Raw genomic sequence first — 12936 nt, 5'->3', positions numbered from 1 at the left:
GAAGTTGTGACCACAGACTTTTGATGGTGTGTCTATGTGGGAAATTGTGGCTGTGTTTCAGAAAATAACTGAGCCTGGATGAATAGTCAAGGTACTGTACAAGAACCTGTGATGGTATGCACAAAATAATGTCTATGAGAAGGGAACGGGGACTGCAGCCCTGTCACTGTTTGATGGCGAGCAAGACAGACTGGGTGACCAAAACCACATGTGAGAGACTACGTGGGCATGAAACTACAGTAGAGGTTGTCAGGGATTGTGGCAAAGATTGTGTAGGTGACAAACCTCACTGTAGGCGACTCAACGTTTGAGAAATAGATGATGTGCAAAACTGTTTACTTGAGGCTGTAGTGTCAGCTAAAGCTGTAAGACTGTATGGGTGCGAACTTGATTGTACGGGAGAGAATGGCTGGGAGACCAAACCAGTGACCGAGACCAAAGATACAAGAAGGTGCAATTGTGTGTATGAAAGCAGGCGTGAGAGACTGCAGCAAAGACTGAGAAAAACGAATGGCTGTGACTGGGAGAGTGTGACAGGCTGTGTGTGTGTGTGTGTGTGTGTGTACACCTGAAACTAGTTGCAAATCGATTTACCATTACTACCACAGTCTATCCCACAGGTTCAGGGACTGTGAGAAAGTGGGAGAGAAAATGACGGTGAGCCGGACGGAGTCACTGACATGGTGTGAGAGACCATGTCACTGGGCATGCAAGGGAGAGGGACAAGGAACTGTTCATGAGAGACTTGGCAGTAGCAGTAACTGGAAGTCAGAAACTGTGGGAGAGGAACTTGACAACTGAGTGATGTCAGAGCACCAGGGGGTCTGTGAAACAGTTCATAAGAAACCATAAATCAGGGGCCATACAAAAGAGCTGAGCAAATGAGACATGCCAAGTGACCACGTGACGGTGTGTGAGAAACTTGTAAAGCTGTGCACGTGCGTCCGTGATGAGCTGACCATATGAAGAAAATGATGGTGTGCACGACTGAGACAGGGCATGGGTGACTGTGGGTGACTTATCGAGGGCCTAGTGGTGATTGTGAAATACTGACCGAGTATATCAGAAGCTGACTGAGGGACAGTGATGACTGAGACAGTGGCTGAGAAACGGATTGTGTGTCCATGGGTAAAACCCTTTGCAAGAGACTTTATGAAAGGCTGTAAATCAAGGACTGAGGGTACTGGAAGCTGATTGAGAAGAAACGTGAGACTAGGTGACGACAGTGTCTGAGATACTGTGTCATTGTGTATGCGTGTGAATGTCTTTGTGGGAGAGGCTGTAATCAGGGATCGTGGGTGTGTGAAAAAGTGGCTTGAGTGAGAAAGGGGTAGGAGAGGTGATTTTTGTGCATGTGTGGGAAACTTCATGAGAGACTAGTTAGTGGTGACTATAAATCAGTGACTATTTGTGTATGTGAGAAAGTAACAGGCCAAATGAGTGGCTAAACGTTTCATGAGATTGTGTGACTGCACGTGTATGTAAGGAACTGACTGGTGAGAGAAAATATTGGCAATATTGACTGAATGAGACAGGCTGTTAAACATGATTGTGTGTGTGAAACTGTTAGGAGACTGTAGTAAGGCTGGAATCCATGACACAGAAAATGACTATGAGTGACAGAATGTCTGAGAGGCTGTGTGATTAAGAGAATATAGTAGAGGCTGTAAATCCGGGCTGGGTGCGGTGGCTCATGCTTGTAATCCCAGCACTTTGGGAGGCCAAGGTGGGAGGATCACTTGAGGCCAGGAGCTTGAGACCAGCCTGGGCCACATGGTGAGACCCCGTCGCTACTAAAAATTTAAAAAATTAGCATAACGTAGTGTTGTGCACCTGTAATCCCAGCTACATGGGAGGCTGACGTGGGAGGACTACTTGAGGCCAGGATTTTGAGTTTGAGACCAACCTGGGCAACATAGAAGGACCCTGCTGCTACCAAAACAAAAAACAAAATTACCCAGGTATAGTGGTGCATGCCTGTAGTCCCAGCTACTGAGGACACTGAGGTGGGAGGATCGCTTCAGCCCAGGAGTTTGAGTTTGAGACCAGCCTGGGCAATGTGGCAAAACCCTGTCTCTCCAAATAATTTAAAAAATTAGCCAGGTGTGGCGTGTGCCTGTAGTCCCAGTTACTCGGGAGGCTGAGGTGGGAGGATGGTTTGAGCCCAGGAGGTTGAGGCTGTAGTCTGCGATCACGCCACTGCACTCCAGCCTGGGTAACAGAACCAGACCCTGTCTCAAAAAGAAAAGAAAACAAAGAAAAGAAAAACAGAACTGTGTAGATAGGTTTAAAAAAAAAAAGAGAGAGAGAGAAAATAACAGACCAAATGAGACTGTGTGAGAGGTCTAATGCCCTGCAGACCCTCGAATGTTCCAGGCCCTGGAGAAAAACCCTCTTCTGTTTTTCCTGTTCCTCCACAGGCCCCTCCTGCTCAGTCTGCTGGGCTGGCTTCTCCTACTTCTCTAAAACTTGAAATGCTGGGGTTCCCCAGGGCAAAGCCCTGGGATTCCCTTCTCTCTTCTCACGCATCCTCTCTAGGTCATCTTATCCAGGTCTTCACACTTGAAATACTACTTATCCTCCATGGGATGCCCACATTTTTACCTCTAACTCAGACTGTCCTTCTGGCATTTTATCAGAATCTCTAAAGTTTTGTTTATTTCATTGATTGATTCATTTAGCAGATGTTTATTGAGCATCCACTGTTTCCTGGTGCCTATCTAATGCCCTGCAGACCCAGCAGTTAACAAGCCAGACAAAAATTCCTGCCCTTGTGGAACTGATATTTAGGGAGTGAGAATAACAAGAAGCAGGCAAATACATAGTAGCAGGTAGGGATGTAATAATTAAATAAGACAAGACTCTCACTCTTTGTTTAAGGAATCTGCAGTCATTTTATTGCCTAAATGTGTGGGAAAAGATAGAGTGCTGACAGTCCTCTTCCACAGGGAATCCTATGAGTATTTATACAGTTTAGAAACAAAGGAAATATTGTTAATATTATTACCAGGGCAACAGGTGGTTAAATAAAGCAGCCAGCCAGAATTTCAGGTTTCTTTCTTTCTTTTTTTTTTTTTCTTTTGGAGGGGGGGACAGAGTCTCACTCTGTCGCCCAGGCTGGAGTGCAGTGGCACGATCTCAGCTCACTACAGCCTCTGCCTCCCGAGTTCAAGCGATTCTCCTGCCTCAGCCTCCCAAGTAGCTGGGATTACAGGCATCCGCCACCACGCCTGGCTAATTTTTGTATTTTTAGTAGAGACGGCGTTTCACCATGTTGACCAGGCTGGTCTCGAACTCCTGACGTCAGGTGATCCACCTGCCTCAATCTCCCAAAGTGTTGGGATTACAGGCGTGAGCCACCATGCCCGGCCAATTTCAGGTCTCTTGGAGAGTATTTTCACAGGATAACACAGCAATGATTGTCTTGAAGTCGTAGAATCTTAATAAGACTCCTTTGTTCAAAGCACATTTTCAAGGATAGCCTTATGTTATCAGAGAACAGAGTATGTCTGTAATGGATACAGATATTAACACATACTTTACTGCCCATAAAACAAGTGTTCCTGAAGAACTTCTGTTTTAACAGCTGACCAAATTATTACATTTGAATTTGCAGAATGGTGTCTCTCCCTGCCTCCCTGAGAGCAGAGGAAATTAGGCATTGCCTTCCTATCTTTCTTGTGCTTCTTTTTGTTAATTAAAAGCAAAATAAAAAATTTAAAGTGGGCCCTGGAGTTTCATTAGGGTTTATAAAAAAAAATAAAAAAATAAAAAAAAAAGAAGGGCTGGTGTGATGGCTCATGCCTGTAATCCCAGCACTTTGGGAGGCTGAGGTTGGGAGAAAATATTGAAGCCAGGAGTTTGAGACCAGCCTGGGCAACACAACGAGACCCCATCTATACAGAAAATAAAAACATTAGTTGTGTGGTGGTGTGTGCCTGTAGTCCCAGCTACTTGGGGACGCTAAGGTGGGAAAATCACTTGAGCCCAGGAGTTTGAGGCTGCAATGAGCTATGATCAGACCACTGCACTCCAGCCCAGGTGACAGCAAGACTCTGTCTCTTTAAAACAAAACAAAAAAAACAGGTTTGGAAGCTACTGGGCTAGAGAGTGACAGGGATGCCAGACAAGGGTATGGGGAAGGCCTCTGTGAGGAGGGGCAACATTTATTATCCATCTTCTCAAGGGCCAGGATTTTTTTCTGTCCTATTCTCTGCTCTAATGCTAAGAACCGCATCTGGCATCCAGTAGGTGCTCAATAAATGTTGAATAAATTTATCAAACACAGAGCACCTACTATATGCCAGCCACCGTTCTAAAGACTTTCCAAAAGCTTAACTCCTGGCCGGGCACGGTGACTCACGCCTGTAATCCTAGCACTTTGGGAGGCTAAGGCAGGTGGATAACCTGAGGTCAGGAGTTCGAGACCAGCCTGGCCAACATGGTGAGACCCTGTCTCCACTAAAAATACAAAAATTAGCTGGACATGGTGGTACACAGCTATAATCCCAGCTACTCAGGAGGCTGAGGCAGGAGAATTGGTTGAAATCGGGAGGCAGAGGTTGCAGTGAGCCGAGATCGTGACACTGCACACCAGCCTGGGCGACAGAGTGAGACTCCATCTCGACAAAACAAACAAAAGCTTAACTCGCAATCTTTGCAACACACCCTACCTATGTTGTAGGTGCTGTCTGTGAGCACATTTTACAGAGGGGAAACAGGCTCCAGAAGGGGGGTGTTATCTGCCCGAGGGTTCTCTGATGGAATATGGCCCAGCTTATTCCCTCCTAATCACCCCAGACCCTGGTGTTGTCCCCAGCTGGGCCCATGGAACAATGGATAGACCCCATTCCCCTCCTGAATCCCTCCCCAGGCTCCTGCCACTTCCCTTTCTCACTTCCCTTGTGCTGACCTCCCCGACCACAAGCTGACCACAGGGAACCTCTCAGGAAAGGAGGGCCGAGGTTAAGGGAGGGTGGAAGGTGGAGCAACTGCCTCGATGCTCCCTTCACCCCCACGAGCAGGAACATACTGAGCACGGCACACTCACTTCACCCTGGTTCAACACCCCCACGAGGTTGACCCTGTCATTATGTTAGAGATTATGCATTTTCCACATAGGGAAACTGAGGCTCAGGGGTGTTAAGTGACTCACCCAAGGTCACACGGCTAGGAAGTTGCTGCACGCTCCTATGCTCCATTTCCTCTGGGTGAGAATTTGTCCTAGGAGCTTCTATTGAACACTGTGAGGTTGCTGGGAGGAGCGCGAGGTGCTGGGGATACAGTAACAAACAGAACAAGACCAAGAGTAAGACAGGAAATGGGGAGGGGAGAGTAGAGAAGGAGGCAGAGGGGACAGGGTGGGGTCAAAGCAGGATGCCCTCCCAGTTCCTCCTGCCTCTAGGTTCCTCTTTCCCTGCTGATTCCAGGAGCCTATCAACCCAGATAAAGCGGGACCTCCTCTCTGGTAGAGGTGCAGGGGGCAGTACTCAACATGATCACAGAGGGAGCGCAGGCCCCTCGATTGTTGCTGCCGCCGCTGCTCCTGCTGCTCACCCTGCCAGCCACAGGTGAGGGGGTGAGGGCCCAGCTGGCCCCAGGGGTGTCCAGGCCCACCACATCCCTGACTGAGCCCCACCCACCCATCCCCCGGCCCTGTTACAGGCTCAGACCCCGTGCTCTGCTTCACCCAGTATGAAGAATCCTCCGGCAAGTGCAAGGGCCTCCTGGGGGGTGGTGTCAGCGTGGAAGACTGCTGTCTCAACACTGCCTTTGCCTACCAGAAACGTAGTGGTGGGCTCTGTCAGCCTTGCAGGTTAGGGGGAGCCTGGGGTGGGGGATGGGGGGGAGGGAAGGACTGTCGGGGGGGGTCACCCAAAACTGGGCACTTTCTTTCTCTGGGACTTCCAAGGGTGGCCCTGAGGCCCTGATCGTGACCATACCTCAGGGTTTCTCAACCTTGTTACTATTGACATTTGGGGCTGGAAATTCTTGGCTGGGGGAGGGGATTGCTTACCTGTGTATTGTGGGATGTTTTGTAACACCCCTAGCCTTCCACTAGATGCCAGTAGCAATTCTCCCCACCAGCTGTGACAACCAAACATGTCAGCAGACATTGCCTAATGTCCCCTGGGGGTCAAAATCACCCCTGATTGAGAACGACTGACATAGCTCACACATATTGAGCACCTCCTGCACACTGGAAGCATTGCAGGTGGGGTGCAGCTTGGTATTTCCCTAATTTTGATGACAGCTCATGTTTATTGAGTGCTTACTGTATATGGACACACTGTGGGGGCGGGAAAGTTTGGGGAATTCAAAGGGCAGCTCTAGGCCCCTAATTATGATGACACTTCACATTCATTGAGCACTCCCTGTATACCAGCTGCATGGCAGGGTTGGGAGATGAGCTTGAGGATTTCTGAGGGTAGCTCTAGTCTCCTGATCATGATTTCCAGCTTGCATGGATTGAGCCCTTACCGTATGCCAGACCTGTTTTCTACTTGCTTACTATATATCCCAGATACACCGTGGGCATGGGGAGCTTGGGGATTTTTGAGGGCAGCTCTGGGCCCCAAGTCATGTCAACAGTTCATCACATCTATTTGGCATGAACAGCATACCTAGGGCTATGCAGTGGGTTGGGGATAGATCTGGGGTTATTTCTGAGGAGGCCTCTGAGGTCATAGGGATGATGGCTCAGGTTTATTAAGCACTTTCTATTTACCTACTACCATGTAGTGTGGTGATCTGGTGGGTTTCTGACAGCAGCCCTTGGTTCCTAGTCCTTACCTTTGCTTACTGCGGACCTGGTGTTGGCCTTGCCAGCCTTCCAATGGTAACTCCAGATGCCTGATTGTGAAGGTAAATGACATTATCAAGCACTTATTGTATATCCACTGCTTCCCATTCAGTATCCCAATATCCCTAAAAGGTAAGGACTTGTCAATCCATCGCACACGCACTTGCCTAGCAACCCTTCGTGTCTGCCCACACTCTGGAGTCCCACATGCCATTCTTGTTAGCTCATGCCAGGATGGGATGTGTGTGCTCTTCTCCACAGGTCCCCACGATGGTCCCTGTGGTCCACATGGGCCCCCTGTTCGGTGACGTGCTCTGAGGGCTCCCAGCTGCGGTACCGGCGCTGTGTGGGCTGGAATGGGCAGTGCTCTGAAAAGGTGGCACCTGGGACCCTGGAGTGGCAGCTCCAGGCCTGTGAGGACCAGCAGTGCTGTCCTGGTGAGGAGGATGAGCAAGGCGGGCAAGCACTCCCTGTCACCCAGCACTGGTGGGAACGATCGGTACAGAGGTCCTCAGAGTGGACCCGTCCCCAGTGTTTGTAAGGACCTAAGGAGGAGAGTGGCGGGAGGTGAGGTCAGAGAGGTGAGGAGGGTCCATTGCCTGGGGGCCACAGAGAGGACGTTGGCTTTTCGTCTGAGTAATTTGGACTGTGGGCAGAGGAGGAACGTGATCTGACTGGGGTTGGGAGGAGAACAGACTGTGCACGGTGAGGGTGAGAGGGGAAGCGGAGGCACCCATGTGAAGGCTGCTGCGGCAGGCCCGGTGAGCGGGGATGGTGGGCCCAGAATGGTGGCAGAGGATATAAGGACAGGATTAGCTCATGTGGGGCACTCAAGGAAGCAAAGAGCCCTGAATGACACCCCACCTCCATCCCATTACCCTCTCTTCTCTCCCACAGAGATGGGCGGCTGGTCTGGCTGGGGGCCCTGGGAGCCTTGCTCTGTCACCTGCTCCAAAGGGACCCGGACCCGCAGGCGAGCCTGTAATCACCCTGCTCCCAAGTGTGGGGGCCACTGCCCAGGACAGGCACAGGAATCAGAGGCCTGTGACACCCAGCAGGTCTGCCCCAGTGAGTGAGGGAAGCCACAGGATGCTGATGGGTGCACCCAGTCTGCGGGGTTACAGCAGGGAACTGCCAGGCTGAGAGGACTTTAGCATGCATGACCACACCTGCATCCCTCCACCTCCCAACCCACCACAGCACACGGGGCCTGGGCCACCTGGGGCCCCTGGACCCCCTGCTCAGCCTCCTGCCACGGTGGACCCCACGAACCTAAGGAGACACGAAGCCGCAAGTGTTCTGCACCTGAGCCCTCCCAGAAGCCTCCTGGGAAGCCCTGCCCGGGGCTAGCCTACGAGCAGCGGAGGTGCACCGGCCTGCCACCCTGCCCAGGTACACCAGGATGAGGCCGCTGATGTTGCTGGTGGGGCTCTTGATTGAGGGCATAGATGCTCTGCCATTTCTAGAGTTCCTAGGCCATGTGACCATGCAGCCCTTCCTTTGGGGACAGTCTGCTTCAAGGGTCTAGGGGCTGAGAGGAAGGATTGAGGAGGCCTTTCTCCTCACTCCCTTTCCTCTTCCAACAGTGGCTGGGGGCTGGGGGCCTTGGAGCCCTGTGAGCCCCTGCCCTGTGACCTGTGGCCTGGGCCAGACCATGGAACAACGGACGTGCGATCACCCTGTGCCCCAGCATGGGGGCCCCTTCTGTGCTGGCGATGCCACCCGGACCCACATCTGCAACACAGCTGTGCCCTGCCCTGGTCAGCATCTCAGGGTTCACGATTTGCATGCCTAAGCCCCCCTTGCCCTTCTCTGCTGCCCAGCTCCTGCTGCTGAGGCCTTGTTCCTGTCTCTGATTCCTCCTTTCCTGGCCCTGATACCTTGTTTCCACCCCTGGTCCCCCATTCACACATCTGATCACCTCTACTCCCTCCTACCACCCTCATTCCTTCCTCTGAACCCCCTTGCTGATTCCCTGCTTTGGTCCAATCCCCTGTTGCCCTGTCTCTGCAGTGGATGGAGAGTGGGACTCGTGGGGGGAGTGGAGCCCCTGTATCCGACGGAACATGAAGTCCATCAGCTGTCAAGAAATCCCGGGCCAGCAGTCACGCGGGAGGACCTGCAGGGGCCGCAAGTTTGACGGACATCGATGTGCCGGGCAACAGCAGGATATCCGGCACTGCTACAGCATCCAGCACTGCCCCTGTGAGTGTCCCACAGACTGTGCTCTGAGGGTGGGGTGGCCCATGCAGGATAAGGGGTTTCCAACTCTCTGCTGTGGACCTCACGTCTCTGCAGCCTCCCTCTCACCTTCCCACCAAGACCTCCAGTTCTGACTCTGTGACCCCTACCCCTCATTGCAGTGAAAGGATCATGGTCAGAGTGGAGTACCTGGGGGCTGTGCATGCCCCCCTGTGGACCTAATCCTACCCGTGCCCGCCAGCGCCTCTGCACACCCTTGCTCCCCAAGTACCCGTGAGTGAGAGGGCTAAGTATGCCTGGGAGGGGGTCATGATATTACAGGCGGGAGAGTCAGCTACCCCAGGAAACCAGGGTTTCCACTGCTGAATCTAAGGTATCTGCCTTGCCGAGTGCCACCTCCCAGCTGCAGGAAGTGGGGAGAAACTAAAGAAGATGAGAAAGAAGTTCTTGGAGGATAATTCGTAGCCTCTGTGCCCCTCAGTCACTTGTTCAGTCACTCATCCACTCTCCCATTCACTTAGTCCTTCATGTGTCATTGACTCCGACCTTCAGTTACCCATGCTTTTAGCTGCCATCACTCAGGCCTCCATTCACCGCCTGCCTCCCACAGTCACTCATGCCTCCATCCACTTTGTCAGCATCTCACTGAGCCAAGGCACTCCAAGACTTTTTCAGCAACAGTTGCAGATACACACAGCCCAGATCCTGTGGATCCTCCAAGGGACCCAGCTGAGCAGGCCCCTGACAGGAGGCATATGAGGAACAGCTGGTGCATGCAACAGGTGCTGCCACCTCAACCTAGGTCCAGGAAGCTGACTGGGCCTCCCAGGGCAGGTAGGGGTTGGGAAAGGCATTCCTGGCATCAAGACTGTGAACGGAGCCTTGGAGCTAGGTGATTAGCCGCTATAAGTGTTTCCAGGTGCCAGAGGGGCCCAGGTGTTAGAGAGGGTTAAAATGTTCATCCCTTTTCTTCCTTCCACATACATCAAGCTACTAGATTAAGTGAACTATTCCCAGCTCGTGGAAGGGCTGCCATCTGGGAAGGGATCTCCCGGCTGGGGGGGTTAGAGTGGGGCCTGAAGATGAATTAGAGGTGTTGAATGGAGGCACAAAGGACTTGAGTGAGCGAGAGACTGAGTGGAGGAAGAAGCAATTGAGAGAACTGGGATGGGAGTGAATGGAGGGCTTTCCTAGTGGGACAAATAACCCAGGTAAAGACCTTTCTGGACATGGACTGAGCTTGAATAAAGTGGAGGAGACAGAGAGAGAGATTGGCTTGGGGCAGGGATTTGGGCCCAACAATAAGGCCTTGAATGTCAGGACAAGGCATTGGGTTTTTTCCTGGAGGCAGTGGAAAGAGATATAAAGGGTAGATATTTCGGAGGTAAAAGAAAGTAGCTCATGCCAACAAGTAACATTAACCAGCATTTATTGAGCACTTGCTGTGTGCCAGGCACTGCTCTGAGCACTTTACCTGAATTAACTCATTTATCCTCATTCAGCCCCGTGAGGTGAGTATTAATATTACTATTCCTACCATTCTCATTTTGCAGATGAGAGAAACCGAGGCACAGGGAAGCTAAAGAAATTGCCCAATATCCTATAGCTAAAAAGTAGTGTTGGGAGGCCAGGCACAGTGGCTCACGCCTGTAATCCCAGCAACACTTTGGGAGGCTGAGGCAGGAGCATCACTTGAGCCCAGGAGATTGAGGCTGCAGTGAGCTATGATTGCCCCACTGCACTGCAGCCTGGGCAACAGAGTGAGACCCTGTCTCAAAAAAAAAAAAGAAAAGAAAAGAAAAAAAAACAAACCAAAAGTAGCCCTCGGCACATAGCAGGCACTCAATAAGAATTGAATGCATTCTTGCCTTCCCTGAGATTCTCCCTTCCGTTCCTCCCCACCCCTAATGCCTCAGGCCCACCGTTTCCATGGTCGAAGGTCAGGGCGAGAAGAACGTGACCTTCTGGGGGAGACCGCTGCCACGGTGTGAGGAGCTACAAGGGCAGAAGCTGGTGGTGGAGGAGAAACGACCATGTCTACACGTGCCTGCTTGCAAAGACCCTGAGGAAGAGAAACTCTAACACTTCTCTCCTCCACTCTGAGCCCCCTGACCTTCCAAACCTCAATAAACTAGCCTCTTCGAGCTCGTCTACGATTCCTTAAAGGAGGAAAAACAACCTATCCCCTTCCCCAAAAGTAGGGTGATAGCATCTCATAGGGCAAACAGCACAGCACGGGCCAAGACACAGCAGCCTGTTGCGGAAAACAGTATTTTCCACTGTGGTCGCAGGTTGGCAGGAGTGAAAGCGAGTGTGCAGTCCCAGCCTCTCCCCGCCGCTGCCATAACCCCAATGTCTGGGCCCTGCGCAGCCCCCTTAGAGCCTCAGGGCCGCCCGGCACGTTCCTCTGCAGAGCTCCGCGTTACGGGTTTCCTGATTGGCTACTTGTCCTGGCAGGCACTTCTTGATTGGCCGGCGTGCTTGTTCGTTGTCTCCCCGTCTCCTGGACCTCCCTAGATTCCCACCAGCCGGAACCTTGAAGGAGCCTCTGCCGGCCGACTCCGACTCCGCGTCAGTCGAGGATGAACGGCAGAGGCGTGGCCGAGGCTGGCACCCTGCCGCCCGAGCACCTGCACCCACCCACTCCCGACAGCCCAGCTCCAATGCCACAATTACCAGCGACAAATAGCTCGGCGAGGTGGGGGGCGGGCCAAGGAAGTGCCTGTGTTGCGCTCTGAGCTGAGGAGGGGCAAAGAAGCTAGAGTCAGTATCCGCCCGGAGGAGCCCCCAAGACAAATCCAGACACTTTCCTCTGGTAATTTGTTCATTCATTCGACACTTATTAGCGCCTGCTGTATACTAAAGCTAAGTCTGAGCATCTAGGGTGGAGGAGGGCTGGTAGAAAAAGGACATCTGAGCGAGGGAACAGACTCAGAAGGTATTCCTTTCGTGTGAACATCTATTCAACACTTAACGCCTACTGTATACTAACAATAGTGCTGGACATCACGGAGAATAGAGAAGAAGAGGAATCAGAGCGTTACGTGTCTCCGCAGTAAAGGGAACAAAGCCAGACACCAGTGCTTTTAGCATTTGCTCATTCATTTACCACTTACTGAATGCCGGGCCCCTTGTGAAGAGACGCATCATAAGAATCATAATAATCATGGTAATAGCTACTACTTAGAAAGTACTTACTGTGTGCTTAGTAGTGTCTTAAGGCTTTCCATAGCATGAACTCATTTCGTCCACAGCAAACCCATGTGGGTCAGTATTATTATCCCCATTTTACAAAGGAAACACGCACAGAAAGGTAGTAGGCTGGACATTTTTGAAGCATCATGGATTGTGATGAGGTCTTAAATGTCAAGAGTGCTGTGGGTGGAGGGGACCCGTCTGTGTGGGAAGGTTCGGGTAGGAGGTTTGTGACATGCACACCCAGAGTATATCGGTACACTTACTTGACTTCTCTGGTTCGTTTTCCCCTTATTCAAGCGGACCAGTCAATGAGTTGAAGTGAAGATGAAGTTGATGAGTACTTACTTGGTCATCTTGGGAAGACTGAGCCAAAGTGAGGGGTTCTGGTTGCTACTACAGGGTATGAGAGAGGTATACGTTTACAAGAAAGTGGGAATTCAGCTGTGTGTGTGAGAGAGAGATGCAGACCTTTGGGGCTGTGCAAGAATTAAGGATGTATTGATATGTGGCATGTGTGTGAGGTTACAGTTGTATGTATGCCATAACAATGCGGGAGTCCCGTGTGTGCACATACACATTAAGGTGCCATGGACATGTATGTGTGAGTCACAAACATGGGTACAATACTGAATGTGAACATATGTCAGGGGTGTGTGTTTGAGAGTCGTTGCTCACCAATGTACAGCAAAATCATTCTTGGGGCCCCTTTTGTACGCCTATTCCTGCTGAACAAG

The 12936-nt window shown here is 51.4% G+C and overlaps 1 protein-coding gene across 3 annotated transcripts; it reads left to right on the top strand.

Annotated features, from left to right (window-relative positions):
• Window positions 1–324: 324 nt before the first annotated feature.
• CFP (complement factor properdin) lies at window positions 325–11148 on the top strand. Of its 3 annotated transcripts, XM_004064079.3 has the most exons (9): window positions 325–5570; window positions 5665–5815; window positions 7064–7239; window positions 7700–7870; window positions 8003–8194; window positions 8389–8562; window positions 8816–9007; window positions 9166–9277; window positions 10921–11148. In XM_004064079.3, the coding sequence occupies exons 1-9, from the start codon at window positions 5495–5497 to the stop codon at window positions 11084–11086; spliced, it is 1410 nt and encodes a 469-aa protein (XP_004064127.1). In that variant the 5' UTR covers window positions 325–5494; the 3' UTR covers window positions 11087–11148. The 3 variants fall into 3 exon arrangements, with proteins under 3 accessions (XP_004064127.1, XP_055231649.1, XP_055231650.1); XM_055375674.1 differs by lacking the exon at window positions 325–5570 and having other exon boundaries at window positions 5755–5815; window positions 6742–7239; XM_055375675.1 differs by lacking the exon at window positions 325–5570 and having other exon boundaries at window positions 5758–5815; window positions 6786–7239.
• The last annotated feature ends 1788 nt before the right edge of the window (window positions 11149–12936 follow it).

Source organism: Gorilla gorilla, chromosome X (assembly GCF_029281585.2).
Source record: "Gorilla gorilla gorilla isolate KB3781 chromosome X, NHGRI_mGorGor1-v2.1_pri, whole genome shotgun sequence".
NCBI classification, from domain to species: domain Eukaryota; kingdom Metazoa; phylum Chordata; class Mammalia; order Primates; family Hominidae; genus Gorilla; species Gorilla gorilla.
Note: the sequence above shows the minus strand (reverse complement) of the source record. Positions and strands in the feature narration are given on the sequence as shown.

Excerpts from the sequence above, each read along its gene's own strand:
- CFP (XM_004064079.3), top strand. The coding sequence starts at position 5,495 with ATGATCACAGAGGGAGCGCAGGCCCCTCGATTGTTGCTGCCGCCGCTG. Across the intron at positions 7,871-8,002 it reads CACCCAGCAGGTCTGCCCCA|CACACGGGGCCTGGGCCACC; the intron begins GTGAGTGAGGGA and ends AACCCACCACAG. Across the intron at positions 9,278-10,920 it reads CCCTTGCTCCCCAAGTACCC|GCCCACCGTTTCCATGGTCG; the intron begins GTGAGTGAGAGG and ends CTAATGCCTCAG.